This window comes from Schistocerca serialis, chromosome 6, assembly GCF_023864345.2.
Source record: "Schistocerca serialis cubense isolate TAMUIC-IGC-003099 chromosome 6, iqSchSeri2.2, whole genome shotgun sequence".
NCBI classification, from domain to species: domain Eukaryota; kingdom Metazoa; phylum Arthropoda; class Insecta; order Orthoptera; family Acrididae; genus Schistocerca; species Schistocerca serialis.
The window spans coordinates 327,387,783-327,406,009 of record NC_064643.1 but is presented as its reverse complement, the minus strand read 5'-3'; the positions used below and the strand labels follow the sequence as shown (position 1 = coordinate 327,406,009).

General features: G+C 37.5%; 2 protein-coding genes across 3 annotated transcripts in view; one reads left to right on the top strand and one right to left on the bottom strand.

Annotated features, from left to right (window-relative positions):
* The window catches only part of LOC126483788 (phospholipid hydroperoxide glutathione peroxidase-like), a 53,436-nt gene extending 48,264 nt beyond the window's left edge, over positions 1-5,172 (bottom strand). The window contains exon 1 of one of the 2 annotated variants that reach the window (XM_050106947.1): positions 5,019-5,172. The gene's annotated coding sequence lies outside the window, so the exon portion shown is untranslated. The remainder of the gene's footprint in view (positions 1-5,018) is intronic. The other variant, XM_050106948.1, reaches the window with a different exon arrangement.
* Positions 5,173-5,305: 133 nt separating this feature from the next.
* LOC126483786 (uncharacterized) overlaps positions 5,306-18,227 on the top strand; it is a 136,195-nt gene continuing 123,273 nt past the window's right edge. The window contains exon 1 of the mRNA XM_050106946.1: positions 5,306-5,651. Coding sequence (XP_049962903.1) covers positions 5,616-5,651 — 36 coding nt within the window. The 5' untranslated portion in view covers positions 5,306-5,615. The remainder of the gene's footprint in view (positions 5,652-18,227) is intronic.

The following is an 18,227-nucleotide window of genomic DNA, read 5'->3' as shown; positions in this document are numbered from 1 at the left end:
TACGAGGCAGTTAAACAAGAATAAAATTAATTTCCAAATGTATGAGTGTCTAAGAATTACAGTTCTGTAACCTGGACATAAGTAAATGATGTATAAGTACTAGTTTTTTGCAAAGTGCTAACATTAAATCTGTCACATTTCTAGAGGTGTACAGCTTTACAAAAGGCAACTTCATGTCCAGTTCTGTGCAGAGGCAAATAACACTAAAAAGATATATATCTAAAAACAAAGATGATGTGACTTACCAAATGAAAGCGCTGACAGGACGACAGACACACAAACAAACACAAACATACACACAAAATTCAAGCTTTCGCAACCAATGGTTGCTTCGTCAGGAAAGAGGGAAGGAGAGGGAAAGACGAAAGGATGTGGGTTTTATGGGAGAGGGTAAGGAGTCATTCCAATCCCGGGAGCGGAAAGACTTACCTTAGGGGGAAAAAAGGACGGGTATACACTCGCGTGTGCGCACACACACACACACACACACACACACACACACACACACACACACACACACACATATCCATCCACACATATATAGACACTAGCAGACATATTTAAAGAAAAAGATATATATCATCAGATGCCTCTCATTAACTGCAAGTGTCCTCTCCTTCACACATACATAAATTCATTCATGCATAGTATTCTATAGATCCCACCAAGAAAAAGAATTTTCAGGAATGTGGAACGAATCAAGATAGACATTAACAAAAAATTATCTGCATATTGCATCAACAGCAAATTATCACTGCACTGCTTAATGCTATTCATTCTTCAGACAGTTAACTTTAATCAAGTAGATCACAAAAAGCTGCTACTTTGAAAACAGCTGCTGCTTCCTCAGTTATACTAGACAGCTGCTGTTTGCCTTTATTGGGACTGCAATATTACTTGATCATAATGGCATTTTCAAAGAAAAGAGCCCAATTTACTATATATTAGTACTTGTCATGCAGCTAATAAAATTTTTCAATCTCTGAATCTTGATACTCTAATATTTTGGAGAAAGAGTTGCTAAGGAGATACATTTTCATTTTTATTTTGAATTGGTAGCAATATCCATTTTCTTGCTTTATGTTAGACAGGAGGTTACTGAATACCTTTCCACCATAATATATGACAGCATTCTGAATCCCAGACAAGGGGGCGAAGCCTACATGAAAATTATTTTTGTGTCTATCAAACAATGGAAAATCCAGGATGGAATGAAACAATACCAGAGAAGGAAAGTTTCTACTCACCATATAGCAGAGATGCTGAGTCACGATAGGCACAACAAAAAGATTCACACAATTGTAGCTTCCGGCCATAAAGGCCTTTGTCAGCAGTAGACACATGCACACGCACTGGTTTCAGCTCTCCGAGACTGCAGGTGTGTGTGTGTGTGTGTGTGTGTGTGTGTGTGTGTGTGTGTGTGTGCGCGCGCACGCGCGCTGCTGACAAAGGCCTTTATGGCCAGAAGCTACAATTGTGTGAATCTTTTTCTTGTGCCTATCACGACTCAGCATCTCCACCATATGGTGGAACGAATCAAGTTGCAACTCAACTTTCCTTCTCTGGTATTGTTATTTTTGTGTCTACTATTGTGGTTGTATAAAACAAAGTTCACCTGAAACTGATTTTAACTATCAGCAACAAAAACCATTCAGGGAAGTTAACATTCTAGATTTCTTAAATAATGTGCATTATTGGTGGCTGAACTGTGATATTTAACAATACACATGGTGAGTCTTATAAACTCCGCAGCACACCATTGCTCTGTTACTTATTGTGTCAATATACTGAAACTGAATGAAAAACACTGTTGAGGAGAGTGAAGCTAATATAGTTAGTTTTCGACATGACGGAGGTAACAGTGGCTGTCTTGGTGAGGAATTGCTGTACCATTAATACTCCAGTACTTTTACACAAGTCTCTCATGCCCCCTCTGTGATGCAGCATTGAATGGTACGGGAATGTCGCACCAATCAGCCCACCATGGCACAGGCAGTGAACTTGCATGGGGCTCACTGAGTAGGACAGTGGGATGAGAAGTAGGTAATGGGGAGGGAACAGAATACAGGATGTGGCAGACAATGGAGATAGCACTCCCATCTTGGGAGTGTCAAATCAATAAAAAGGAATAAGAGGGATGATATGTTTGTCTCGGATGGAAGAACGAGGGGAGGAGGATAAAAACAGTTATAAAGGAAAGCTATAGTACTGTAGGTTTGGCGAAGTATGCCAGCCAAGAACAACCGAATGTCCTCCTGGTCACATCAAGGAGATGAGGGGCACATCTCCAATCATTATGAAACACTGGTGACATAATCAAGTCAATAAAATGGTAGTAGTAAATAAGGTAACACCTTTAGGTTAAAACAACGAAGGGTGCAGAATTTAATTAAAATGTGGAGTCAGGCCAATCCATCCGCCAGGTGCAACCAGAAATACTCCGGAGCTGAGATTCCACTGGGAAATGACCAGCCACCGCCACTCAGGGTCCACCAAGACCATACTGCCTGACCTCCAAATAAAATTATACAACACAATGTTTGATAAATGTAGAACTGGATTTGCTGCTTGGACACCAATAGCTAAAATTAAGGGTAATGTGTCAATTAGATTCAGTGTTTGTCTTATTGTGGCAAAAGTGGCGCACATAACTAAAATGTGCATCACTGATAAAGGGACACCACTACTACTGTACGGTGGAGCAGATTGTTAAACAATGTATTCAAAGGGGCCAGGCTAGTATGGCTGCTGCAGAGTTGGCAAATAATCTTACATTCTTGAGGGGACATTCTGCATAGAGACATCCACACAGTTGTAAAAGGTTTCACTATGTGCAGCTTGTTAAACTAGATGCTTTCTGTGCAGAGAAAGGAAGAAAGAGAGAGAGAGAGAGAGAGAGAGAGAGAGAGAGAGAGAGAGCTAGCTCTGCAGTGTTGTTGGTGTGCTCTCTGTGCCTCTCCCACACCTCATGCTTCAGCTGTTGTCTGCCCTCATAACTGGCAATGCTGGGGTTGGAACTACACCAGACCATTGCTGCTGCTGCTTCTGACTCTGCTGGTAAAAAGTACATACTCTGAAAACATACCCCACCTGTCCTTACATTACTTGTGTTTGCTTTATGTCAACCGTAATTAACACTACAGTGGCTAGGCAACACAACTATACCTAAACCAACATGAAAAACAACAATGACTCTTCTGCATGCACCTCAAAGTGCATATAATCATGGCGGAATGACACTATTGGCTGGAGCATCAAACAGTACACTGCTCCTGACCCGTGTACATCGGCCCACTACCCGCCTCCTCCTGTACACGCCACTGTAGTGGTCACTGCTGCAGGGGACTCAATGTTCCATGATGCTACAAGTTGTTGTGATAGGATCCTCTGTAAGTCGGTGTCTTTTAATTCTAGGGCATCCATTTTTTGTAGCCTATGGCCAAATGATGTATGCTTTCATTGGGTCCAAGTAACACAACTGGCCTTCCAGTGTTTTGACGTTCAGAGAAAAGGTCAGACAGGCAATACCAATAGGTGTCAAGGGTAGCAGTGAGTTATGGCTTGTGAATCACTCAGTCACTGCAAATTCACAAAGACTACTGTGACCACACTTCCAAAATGGCTACTAGTCACGCAGGCATGGTACTAGGTTACTGTCACTGCCACCTCCTGTGTGTAAAGCAACAGCCTGTTTGGCCATAAACAGGTCATCCAGTGTAAATGATTTCCACACTATTTCATTCACCACAAATCAAAGCAGTTATCATAAAACAGTTGAGTCATTATACTCCTTCAAGAGGAGGTAAAAGAAATACGCAGCATGCCCTTGGACACCCTCATATGCTGCTGTTTATTACCCATCAAGATAAAACCTTCACAGCTACCAAAGATCCTAGGCACTTCTGTCTGGTTCACTTATGATGTCTTCAATATGTGAATCCCCCTCTGCTCTCCCCCCCCCCCCCCCCCCTCAGTTTTTTTTTTTTTTTTTTTTTTTTTTTTTTTTTAGTTCAGTATGCTACCTTCTTGGATTCTGACCTCCACCTCTCTTATAGCTTCATAAAAAATCTCCATGCACACAACGCTCACCAACCACCAACTGTACCTTCACTTCAATAGCTGCCACCCCTTCCACTCTAAAAAAAAATCCCTCCCAAAATACACATGCATGTGAAAGGATCAAAGTGAATAATGAACAGTTGAAAGTTTTCCTGTGGGAATCTGTACAGTTACAAAAATAACTGCCAGTTTTCTACTTTCGGCTTACAAGCATACGCTTATATGTTGTTCTCCTTCCAATTTTACTAAACTTGTAACCTGCCTTTATGCATATGGAAACTCTCACCGTTTCCAAATTTATCCCACAACAGGAACGTGTCAATCCCTGTGGTTATATGGAGTGCAGAGGCAAAAATTATATTTTCACGACTTTGTATTATCTCCAAACAAACAAGTCGATCTTCTAACTTATCTCTCAAATTCCTGATGAAATACGCCAATACTACCACTTTTCAGCGATTTCTTTCATAATTTGTTAGGGTCTTCTGCTATTGTAAATTACTTAAAACTGCCGGTCTGAATCCCGAATTTAAACAAAACGGGTACTTTGCTGCATAGTGCGGGAATGTTTTGCGAATGCACGATTGCAATGAAAAACATTTTCAATAAATTTCTTTGTACCACAAACAAACGAAGTAAGTACTTAGGGCGAGATGTAAACAGTGACTGCCGCAATAATTATAACTCTCGAATCCACATTTGCCGCAAAACACAAGTACCTAAGAATTTGTTTTTGAATTATAGTAAACTCCGATCTTATGATAAACACAATGACAGCAAAATGAGACTTCTACAATGTTGCGACTGATATATTGAGCACAAAACTAATCTGCAACTTGTCAACATTCAGTCGTGTCATTACACAATTTTTTAACGTCTGCAAACAGCGTTATTGCAGCACACGGTGATATTCGAGCAACACGGCCCAGAATTAATACAAGCAGACAAAGTACACTTACAACTCTGTTTTAGTCAATGTCGGAACCCTCAAACTAGTTAGCTTCACCCGTCATGCTCCAGTTCACAAGTCCTTTAACAGTTTAACTCATCTGAGCTGTTCTTATGACGAAGGTTGCTGGTTTCCATAACCTATGAGCAAAGATGCTACTGTATATATTCGTTACATTTTCGTAAGGGAATAACATTTTTTTTTTGTATTTAAAGTGTTTTTAGTTTTCCTGGTTTCATATAGTTTGATTTTCAGTATTTTATGCGCCCATAAAATGACGAACGTGGTAATAGTAACTCTGCAAAAGAGCGGTTAATTTGAACTCGACTTTAAGTGCGATGAGCAGTGGCTATAGTTTGAAGCATAAAAACATGTTTTAGAGAACGTAAGATTACTGACAGGCTTCCTAGTTATTGAGTTTTTTAACGTCTTTGTGGTGTTACACACATTACCCTGATAATATTCTCGCCATTTAACTACTGCCTTTCTGAGAAAAAAAAAGTATTTTCATTTTACATGTGTTTGAAACCAGCATTTCATGGATGTAACTAATAGATGAACAGAAAGACAAAAAAATACCAACTCCTGAATCAGTGATCAAACTAGTATGTCTTACTCTTCCTCTCTGTGTATTTTATTCAAGGTAAGTAACGAGTGGCAAATATATTACTGTAAATCAGTATCAATCACGATCAGTTTTATGTCACATGCAAGTTTGTGTCAACTAACAACCTTGTATTTTGCGTGTTCTCTCTGAGAAAGGAATTTGTAGAAATCATTGATTAAATATATAATACATATATAAATGAGAAGCGGATTTTTTAAATTTTTATAGAAGCTATCTCTCTAAATTACTAACAGTTTGCTGATATAAAAACAAATATTAATAAACAGGATAATGACAATTTGTTATTAAAACAATGTGTAGATTAAGTTTCCCCAAGTTGCTTATCTTTTCTTGACGTACTATATACCCTAAATTGTTCCACATCCCTCAAATTTATTTTTCTTTATGATTCTAAGGTATGAATGAATAAAAATGTGGATAGATGAAGTTTCTTCTCTATCAGATATATATAACACTTTCTGATTCCCTGTCAAAGAAGATATTTGTACAAGAAAGGGCCACAAATTTTAGTTGTGAAAATATTGCTGCAGTAGGCCTACACCTTGTTATATAATATTTCATTTGCCTTCCACTGCACGGCAGCTTACAGACATAAGCTGGAGATTTTTAATTAATGGAATGAAATATTTCTTACACACTATGCCTCTCACAAATGTCCTCAGTGCGGGGTCACCAATACTCTGATCTATATTCTCTTTTCTCTGTGAGGTACTGGATGGCCTAAACAAAAAGTTTCGAACGCTTGGCGTCTTTTTTTATTTAACAAAGGTATTTGACTGTGTTGATCTCACAATATTGCTCCAGAAGTTGGATCATTACGGAATAAGGGGAGTAGCTCACAATTGGTTCACCTCTTACTTTAACAACAGGCAGCAAAAGGTCATTATTCACAATGTTGATAACGGCTGTGATGTGGGATCTGAGTGGGGTACTGTCAGGTGGGGGGTGCCCCAGGGATCAGTGTTGGGGCCGCTCCTGTTCCTTGTTTATATGAATGATATGCCGTCTAGTATTATGGGTAACTCTAAAATATTTCTGTTTGCTGATGACACTAGCTTGGTAGTAAAGGGTGTTGTGTGCAACATTGACTCGGTTTCAAGTAGTGCAGTACATGACCTCAGTTCATGGCTTGTAGAAAATAAACTAACATTAAATCACAGTAAGACTCAGTTTTTACAGGTTCTAACACACAATTCTACAAAACCTGACGTTTTAATCTCACAGAACGGGCATATGATTAGTGAAACTGAACAGTTCAAATTCCCAGTTCAGATAGATAGTAAGCTGTCATGGAAAGCCCACGTTCAGGATCTTGTTCAAAGACTTAATACTGTCATTTTCACTATTCAAACAGTATTGAAAGTGAGTGATACTTCGACACGTAAATTAGTCTACTTTGCATATTTTCATTCACTTATGTCATATGGTATTATGTTTTGGGGTAACTCTTCCCATTCTAGAAGGATATTTTTGGCTCAGAAATGGGCGGTTCGGGCAATAAGTGGTGTGTGTTCACGAAGCTCTTGTCAACCCCTGTTCACGAGTCTGGGTATTTTGACATTGGCCTCTCAATATGTATATTCCTTATTGTTGTTTCTTGTTACCAATATTAGTTTATTTCCAACAATAAGTAGCTTTCACTCGGTTAATACTCGGCAGAAATCAAACCTCCATTTGGATCGGACTTCCTTAACTCTTGTGCAAAAAGGTGTGCAGTATACTGCTGCATCCATTTTTAATAAGCTGCCACTCGAATTCAAAAATCTTAGCAGTATTCCACGCGCTTTCAAATCAAAACTGAAGAGTTTCCTCATGGGTCACTCCTTCTACTCTGTCGAGGAGTTCCTTGAAAAATTAAGCTGATTCTCATTGTAATGCTGATAGCATTTGCTTAAACTTATGGACTGATTTTCTTTCAGGTTCATGAACATTTATTTTTATCTGTTATTACTTTTATGTTGTAAGTTCATGTACTGACACGTTCCATGACCTTGGAGATTTTCTCTTCAATTTGGTCCTACGGAGCTTGACATGTAAATAAAAAAAAAAATAAATAAATAAATAAAAAATAAAAAAATATAGAATACTCTACATGTAAATATGGAATGTTGTCTACAGTGATGCCTCTTAGAATACCCAGGTTTGCAGTTAGTCACAGCAAACTTTCCAGATTTGGCAACAACAATACTGTGTGTCGCACTGTATTAGTCATTATACAGCGAATATCTTACAAAGTTGTTGAGGCTTTCATGGCTAGTTGTTAATATATTGCCTGTTGGTACCTGTCCTGGGATCTTCAGTTGTTGGTATCTGTCCTAGGATCTTCAGTTGTTTAGTGATTTTCCTGACATTTTGCCAGCCATTCATGATGACAAAACATCAGGAAAATCATTGAACAAAGGCTGGCAAAAATTCCCAAGACAGATGTTAACAGGTAATACGTCAGTGAATATCATGGTTTGCTGTCAGTTTCTTTGTTCCAACATGTTTCATGAAGCAATTTTGGTTCCATTATGGATGCTACCTACCTGATTTTTGGACTGTTTGAGAAGGATGCTTGCAATAGGTAGTTTCCAAGATGCTTTGCTTATGTTGTCAGACTGTTCTATTGTTTTGCTGTTAATCTGCTTCCTTAGGTTAACAATTTCAGTTTTAAAAGTTTGCTTAGCCCTATTGTATTTTTCCTTGAAAACCTGCATAGTAGTAGCTTTATAAAGCTGGTTTATCTCATATACTTGCTGCCTGAGCATAATCAGATTTGTTGGGAGTTTTAGTCTAGGATTACTTCCATTTTGACAGTGTTTAACTACCTTCTGGATTTCTCTGACTGGACAACTATGTTCATAATGATGCAGTAGGGTTGAGTAGAATTCATTCCATTTATCATCTGACCCTTTTACCTGGTACACAGAATCTCATTTCTCATTCGCTAGTTTGTCTTTAAGAGCATTAATATTTGAGGTATTCAGCATTTGTTTCAGAAGCACAATTTTTGATATTTTAGGCACAATTGAGTTGTTGTATTCTATCACCTGACAGAAGTGGTCAGAATAAAGAAAATCTAAGTTACTGTAATTTATCTTATCTATAACATCTTTGTTGATTGCAGCATAATCTATTCTAGTGGAACATGGTCTGTCACTCTGGGGTCAGAGTTCACTATATTTACAAGATTGTATGAGGTCAGTACATCATTGAGTTTCAAGTTTACTATGCTATTTGAGTTTGCATCTATGTTAAAGTCACCTAATATAGTAAGGTCATTAGAACCGGCCTGACAAATAACACTACAAAGTTTATCCATAAACAGCATTAAATCACCATTTGGTGGCCTATATACTCCAATCACTTTATGCTTTGGTAACTTAAGATCATTACTGTGGAGTACAATACCTGTCATTTCAATTGATCCTTCTTTGGTGTGGTGTTCAAGAAAGGAAATTTTTTTAGCTTCTGTATCCTTATTCACATAAACTGCCACACCACCACCTTTATGGTTTTACCTACAATAACTATTTGCTAGTATGTAACCTTCTAATCTATAATATATTATTTTACTGCATTTTAGCCCATGTTCCGTTATTACTAGTACATGTGGCAAGTATTCCTCTACGAATATTTGTAGAATGTCTAGTTTGTTTCTGAGATATTCTACATCTACATCTACATCTACATTGATACTCCGCAAGCCACCCAACGGTGTGTGGCGGAGGGCACTTTACGTGCCACTGTCATTACCTCCCTTTCCTGTTCCAGTCGCGTATGGTTCGCGGGAAGAACGACTGTCTGAAAGCCTCCGTGCGCGCTCTAATCTCTCTAATTTTACATTCGTGATCTCCTCGGGAAGTATAAGTAGGGGGAAGCAATATATTCGATACCTCATCCAGAAACGCACCCTCTCGAAACCTGGCGAGCAAGCTACACCGCGATGCAGAACGCCTCTCTTGCAGAGTCTGCCACTTGAGTTTATTAAACATCTCCGTAACGCTATCACGGTTACCAAATAACCCGGTGACGAAACGCGCCGCTCTTCTTTGGATCTTCTCTATCTCCTCCGTCAACCCGACCTGGTACGGATCCCACACTGATGAGCAATACTCAAGTATAGGTCGAACGAGTGTTTTGTAAGCCACCTCCTTTGTTGATGGACTACATTTTCTAAGCACTCTCCCAATGAATCTCAACCTGGTACCCGCCTTACCAACAATTAATTTTATATGATCATTCCACTTCAAGTCGTTCCGTACACATACTCCCAGATATTTTACAGAAGTAACTGCTACCAGTGTTTGTTCCGCTATCATATAATCATACAATAAAGGATCCTTCTTTCTATGTATTCGCAATACATTACATTTGTCTATGTTAAGGGTCAGTTGCCACTCCCTGCACTAAGTGCCTATCCGCTGCAGATCTTCCTGTATTTCGCTACAATTTTCTAATTGCTTACTTTCGCGAAAACGTTTGGATAGATCTTTTGCATGACTGTCGGCATACAGAAGGAGCCCTTTTGTGCATCTTAAGGTTGGCAAGTTCTTTTTTGGTTCTTTAGCGGGAGTTTTGTGATTACTTTCTGGTTCGTTTATGTCTGTTGTGTTACCACAATCCGCTACTAGTGCTGAGAATTTGTTAGATAATGGTATCACTGGGGCTGTACTTACATGTAGTTCTTGCTTGTTTGTTTTTTTCGGCACATGATGTCACCCACTACAGCAGCACATTTAAGTGCATTAACTTTAAGGCTGTTATCCCTTCTTGTTTATTTACCATCTTGAACGAATCAAAATTGTTTGAGTTACACTTTTTACAACATTTTGCATACACTGGCTTTTTAGAACTGACCTGCAATGACTGATCACTTATTTTACACCCTGGATTTTCTTTGTGCGAACGGGACTCCGTAATATCTTAAATACATTCCTGAAAACTATTATTATGGTCCTTTATTCGAAAAAAGTCTCGTAGTTGTAGCCCAGAGCAATTGGAGCTTTCTCCACACTGTCTCTCTCGCACAGTTTGCTTATGTGGAAACTACCTTGGCCTTCCCTTTCCTATTTAAGTGGAATCCGTGTTCTGTATTTTCATCACGACCCATCTTACTTAAGTCTATCAAATGTCCATGGCTAAATTTATCACACAGTTTCTTTAGCTCGGAATTGTAGTGCCGATTCTCCTTGTTTACACACGACCACAGTGGTAAATCATGTCGCACTGGCACGTTTGTGATGACAATGTTCATTTGAAATAGTTTTGGTAATATGTTACAGAAGCATCGCAGGGCTGTCTTGCTTTCATTTTTGTATACGTTGTTGCCGCCGCTAATAATCACTATGTGAGCGTCTTTATTCAATTGACTTGTTTCTGTTGAAATATTCTCCACCACTGCATTTAACATTGCACCAGGCTTGATTTTCACGAAAACTGAATGCTTTGAAGGCTTACTTTCGCGAAAACGTTTGGATAGATCTTTTGCATGACTGTCGGCATACAGAAGGAGCCCTTTTGTGCATCTTAAGGTTGGCAAGTTCTTTTTTGGTTCTTTAGCGGGAGTTTTGTGATTACTTTCTGGTTCGTTTATGTCTGTTGTGTTACCACAATCCGCTACTAGTGCTGAGAATTTGTTAGATAATGGTATCACTGGGGCTGTACTTACATGTAGTTCTTGCTTGTTTGTTTTTTTCGGCACATGATGTCACCCACTACAGCAGCACCCTTACATCATGGGTGGGATGAACGCCTCTGTTGACCCCTAATGTGTATGTAATTGGGTTCATTCTACATTCCAGAATGCTCTCCTTTATTGTGGTATTTACAGAACATAATGTGTGAATGAATGAATGAAATGACTGTAACTATTCTGTTAGTGATCACAAAAAGTTTGACAAATGCCATATGCTTCACAGACTTTTACATGTTCCGTTTGTAAATCTATGCCATTTTATCAGCAGATTTTCATTCCTGTATCGTTATTTCAATTATATTCTACGGCACACTATAAACTGTGTGGCAGGGTATTCTGTTTATTGAACAATAAATTAATATTTCTGCTTGTTACAGTTATTGGTGGGAAGCAAAGTTGTTTGTGTGCTTCATTGAAAAACATTACTATTCAAATATTATGCTCCTGTTTTTCAGTAGATGATGTGTTACGGGTATAAGAATTTTTATAGTTCCCATAATTAAAACTGATTCTTAAAATTTTCTAAATGTGTTTTAATAAAACATTAACCATCTTTCTCTGACCATCTGCCATTTGAGATTTTTTAACATTTCTCTTACAGTCACCCAACTTCAATCAAGCTTGTTACTGTTTGCACCACTCTTCATTTTGTACTTTGCCCCCTGGTAATTCAGCTTGATATGGACCAATACCACAGAAGAGAACTCTTTTACATACACTGTAGAATATGAGACCATCTCATGCCACATATTTCTTAAATATGTGAGCCAGTTATTATTAGCCTTGATCATTTGATTTGATGCAATAATGAGCTTTGTGGCATAAATGAGATGATGATGTCGTGGTATTCAGTCCAAAGATTGGTTTAATGCAGCTCTCCACATTAATCTATCACGTGCCAGACTCTTCATCTTCGAATAACTGCTGCAACCTACATCCATTTGAACCTGCTTACTGTATTCATCCTTTGGTTTCTCTCTACAATTTTTAGCTCATACACTTCTCTCCAATATTAGATTGACAAAACCTTGATGCCTCAGAATGTGTCCCATCAACTGATCCCATCTTTTAACCAAGTTGTGTCATAAATTTCTTTTCTCCCCAGTTTTATTCAGCACCTTATTAGTTATGTGATCTCCCCATTTGACCTTCTATATTCTTCTATAATACCACATTTTGAAGAAAGCATCTATTCTCTTCTTATATGAACTGCTTATTGTTCACATTTCACTTCCGTACAAGATTACACATCAGAAAAATACCTTTAGTAAAGATTTCCTGACTAATCTGATAGTAGATGTTAATGAAATCCTGTTTTTCATAAATTCTTTCCTTGCTATTGCCAGTCTGCATTTTATATCCTCTCTACTGCCAACAATCAAGGTGCAATTGATACACCAGTTGTTGCCTGATCATCAAAGTTCAGGAATGTCAAGCCGGTTAGTACTTGGATGAGTGGCTGTCTGGGAACACCAGGTGGTGTTGGCTCAGGGACATGGATGTCACTGAATTGGCTTCCAATTGAAACACTTGCAAACCCCCCCCAGCCATTGAGCCCTACAACACTGTTATTATTACCCTGTCTGCTTCAGCTGTCATCAATTATTTTCCTTTTTCCTGCTTAAATATCAAAACTCTTCTACTTATTTTAATGCATTTTTCCCTAATCTAATTCCCTCAGCGGTGCCTCATTTAATCTAATGACATTTCATTATCCTTGTTTCAATTTTGTTGATCCTCATCTTATAACCTCTTTTCAAGACACTATGCATTCCTTCACTGCCTCTGACAGAATAACAATGTCTTTGGCAATTCTCAATTTTTTTCTTTGGTTTAATTTACTGCTTGCTCAGTGTTCAGATTGAATAACATAGGGGATAGTTCACAATCCTGTCTCAGTGCCTTGTCAACTTCTGCTTTTCTTTCCTCTCCTTTGGTTCTTATAACGATTGCCTTATTTTGTATAAGCTATGTATAACCTTTCGCTCCCTGTATTTTATCTCAACTACCTTCAAAATTTTCAAAGAGTGTATTCCACCCAACACTGTCAAAAGCTTCCTCTAAGTCTACAAACACTATTAATGTACACATACCTTTCTTTAATGTACCTGGTACGATAAGGTGTGTGATCAGTATTGCCTCGCGTGTTCTTGTTTTTCTCTAGGACCTAAACTGATCTCCCATCACAGCTGCCAGCATCTGCATTCTTTGGAAATTGAATTATTAAATTGTTCCTGAACTCTGAGGGTATTTCAACTGTCTCTGATGTCTTGCACATCAGATGAAATAATTTTTTTCATGGCTGGATCTCCCAAGGATCTCAAAAATTCTGAGGGAATGTCATCTACTCCAGGGGCCTTGTTTTGACTTAGTTCTTTCCATGCTCTGTCAAATTCTTCTTGCATATCACACTTCCCAAGCCATCTTCATCTACTTTTCACTTTCTGTAATATTGGCCTCAGGTTTATTTCCCTTATATAGACCCTTTTTATATTCCTTTCAACTTTCAGCTTTCCCTTCTTTACTTAGTACTTGCTTGCTATCTGAACTCATGATACTCATATAACTGCTTCCTTTTTCTTCAGAGGTCTCTTTAATCCTCCTACAGGTGGTATGTATCTTTCTCTTCTACAGCCTTGCATTTGTCATATAACCATTCATGCTTGATAATTTTGCAATTTCTGCCAATCTCATTCTTTAGATGTTTCTAGTCCCTGTCACCTCTTCATTTGCTGCATTTTCATATTTTCTCCTTTTGTCAATTAAATTCAATATTTCCCGTGTTGTTCAAGGATTTCTACTAGTTCTCATCATTTAACTATTTGATCCTCTGCTGCTGCTGCTGCCCCTCAAAATGTCTTGCAGTTTAAAATTTGATTTCAAAATCTGTGCCTTACTGTTATATAATCAGTCTGAAACCTTCCATTGTCTCCAAGTCTCTGTTTCATTATCTTTCATACAACTGGCTTTGTCAAAGTTTACAGTGGTGTCAAGTTTCATACAATAATCATTTACATATACAGAAAACAACTAGGTTATTTAAGGACTAAAAGATTTTCTTTATCACTCAGGAAAAACATATATTACAATAATTATTTTCCATGAATTCTGCAATTGAATAGAATTCACTGTATTTCAACCAAGTTTGTAATATTCTCTTATATTTATGTAGCAGCACTGTATGAGCTGAGTGTGGTAGCTTAGTGAAAAATTCTCTTCCACATATATGACATACTCTTAAATCAAGTATTAACAATGATTAAATTATGCTGTATGCAAAATGTATGAGCTGCAGTTAGTTGGCACTGATTCAAATGCTTTTCAGAAATCAAGACTTACTGCATCCACATGATTGTCTTAATTCATGGTGTTCAGTATGCCATGCAACAAAAGCATAAGTGGGTTTCGCATGATGAATGTTTTTGGAATCTGTGCTGGTTCTCATGGTGAAGGTCACTAGGTTTGACATACCTCATTACATTTGAGCTTAGAGCATGTTTCAAGATTCTTTAATAGGATATTGGACTACAGTTTGGTGATCACTTCCACTACCCTTCTTGTAAATGGGAGTGATATGTCCTTTTTTCAGCTATTGAGCACAGGTTTTTGTTCAATGGATCTACAATATTATGGTTAAAAGAAAGGCTATGTCAGTTGCAAATTGTGTATAGAATGTGACAGAGTCTTCTTCTTCTTCTTCTTCTTCTTCTCCCCTCTCTCTCTCTCTCTCTCTCTCTCTCTCTCTCTCTCTCTCTCTCTCTCTTCTTTTTTTTGTCTCCACAGATGCCGTAAATTTCCAAAAGAAGTAATTTTCACTTTAGTGGGCATGCTAATGTATTTTAATGTGTTATGTATGCTGGTATAATGATAAACCCAGCACCCAGCATAAGAGTTGCACTTCTTCCATTTTACATATCATCTTTATATCAGTGATATTGTGCTCATAAATAATAAGGTTGTGATAAACTCTATCAGGGACACCATCACATGTTACTTTTACCCCCTACTGATATGAGGAATATAATATGCTAAATTAACTAATTACTAAATAACAAAATATTTATTTCAAAATAAAACAACAGAGAATGTAGGAAAATGTTTTTTTTAAAAAGAAATGAGATAGGATTCCATTGGACCCAGTATCTTGTTCAATTTCTCAGCGCTGCCAAAAATAATATCAACACTATTCGTCTTTTGAATGGTGCAAGAATGTACCTAGGGGTGGTATCGTATGTTCCTTTGTAGAGTAACATTTGAGAACCAGTTCACCACTTCTGCTTTTGTTTTGCTACCCTCAGTTTCAGTTCCTGTGTCATCTGTGAGTCTGTGGGGACTAAGTTGGGTGGCACTGACTGCCTTTACATATGACCAGTATTTTCTTGGGTTTTGTGGGTGGTCTTTCAATAAGATTCTGATATGATAGGCTTAATGAATTATCCTTCTGACCAGTCAAATGCATTTCATATAACATCTATCTATAACTTATATGCTTTAGTTTACACATAATGTGCAGCAGTCACAGTTTCTGTAGCAATTTCTTTACAGAGATTGTATACCTTAGAGGAACCCTCCAATATCAAATTCTCTACTGGGTACATACTTATCCAGTGCTTGGTCAACTATTTTTCTAAGCTTAAGTCAGATTTCCTCTACATGCATGTGTTCAGAGCTAAATGTTTCGAGGTCTTCCTTGTGATATACAAAACAACTTTTTATCTACTTTACTAAACAATTAAACAATGGAGAATCCAGGATGAAATGCAACAATATTATGAGAAGGAAAGTTGCTGCTCACCATATAGCGAAGATGGTGGGTAGCAGATAGGCACAACAAAAAGACTCTCACATTTAAGGCTTTAGGCCATTGGCCTTCATCAACAATAGACACACACACACACACACACACACACACACACACACACACACACACACACACACACACCTCACACACATGACTGCAGTTTTTTGTGTGTGTGTGTGTGTGTGTGTGTGTGTGTGTGTGTGTGTCGATAAAAGTCAATGGCCGAAAGCTTTAATTGTGCGAGTCTTTTTGTTGTGCCTATCTGCGACTCAGAATCTCCGCTATGTGGTGATTAGCAACTTTCCTTCTCATAATATTGTTACTGAACAAGTAAATCTTTCTACTTGTTTTATTTCCCCATTGTTCTTTAGTAATCATGGTTGTTGTAACTGCCTCATGGTCATTAATATCAGTTTAAGAGTGGACATCCTCAGTTATATCGAGTCTGTTTGTTACATTAGATGTAGCATACTTCTGTCATGTATAGTCTTCTGAACTAACTGTTCTAAGCAATTTTCAGGGAAAGCATTTAGTACTGTTTCACTATCATCATGCCCAACATTTACAAAACTGTATGCTTCATATCACAGTCTGAAGTTTATAGCTGAGAATAGTTGTAAGAAGTTTGTAAAGAGACACTCTATCAGAATGTTTGGAAATTTTACTGTGAAATTTATGAATAAAATACAGGCTTGGAGAAATGGAATCTAACAATGAAATCGTACAATAATTTATCTTAAGCTAGCCTAATTTCACAGTTAATAGAGAATATAGAAGTTATAATATGTACATAATCTTTTGATGTTTGGTAAATAATTGTCCCTTTCATCTATATCAATAGAACTTTTATTTTCTAAGATGCTAAACTTGTTGCTAAGTTTAATTTAGTAAGACGTACCTGCTCATTCCTGAATAAATTATCATAATTTATGATTTCTGACTTCCTACCTGATAAGTCTACTTATTTCTGGATTTTTATAGATGTTTACTCTGTTTTTTATGAGCCTATGATCACTTATAATTCAGAGTGGTTCAAGACTGTTTCCAAATGTGGCGAAAAATCATTGAATACTGTATAATTTCTTTATACCTCAGTGGAATGTAATAATGAATATTTATGAAGTTTCAACATACTTTAGCAGTGAGGACCAGTAACTTGGATTACTAAATTTTATTTTGTCCAGTTGCTGTCAAAAATTTGTCTGTGTGGTTACTAGTTTTGGACTACATTGTCTATTCTCAAACTATGGCTTGTAGTCCAAAACCAGTCACCACAAATGCAATCTTTTGAATGCAATTGTGACTGACTGAAACTGTAAAAAATAAAGTAATTTGGTCTTTTACATGTCCATTTTCTATTTATTTGCTTCTGGAGAATCATTTTAATTACCAACATTATGTTTCTCTTGGTAAATTTCTACTAACACACAACCCCTGTCATTTCTGAAATCATGCCTAATCTTTCTCACTAACAAATCATTCCTTATTTTATGTAGAATATCTTGTGCTTACTTCTAAGCAATTTTTTTCTATTCTGCATGAGACTCCATCAACATTTTGAGTAGGCTGCCTTATGCCCACACCTGCCACTAACCAATTCCTCTTCCCTGCCTTAAGAAGAAACATATGGTTCTAAATACTTGGAGTAAAATATCTATTTTGATGTGTTGTATCGGGAGATACATTCTTTAATAGCAATTACTCATTAGCCAGGTTTCCTCTTTGTGAAATGAATAGTTCCTTGATAACCAGTTGTAGGCACGTTTGCTAATCAGCTTTGTTGTGTCTGATATGACTGAGTTTGAGATCTTGATCAGTACTTCTGTGTCATCAAAAAACATTACAGTTATCAAACTTTCTTTTAACGTCCCTGGAACAGAAATTACAGAATTGGATGTTTTGTACCAATTGTGTAACTGAAAGGAGCCCACAATGCTGTAAGTAATTTTCACCGTTGCCCATATTGCTTTAATAGTGATGTTATGACAGAAGTGATAAACCAAACTGCTACTCTGCTCATTACTGCTTGCAACTCAAAACTCAATATTCTGTCTTAATTCTTAGAGTGTTCCGGAGTATTGGTAAATCTGTGCTTTACTGCAGCTAATAT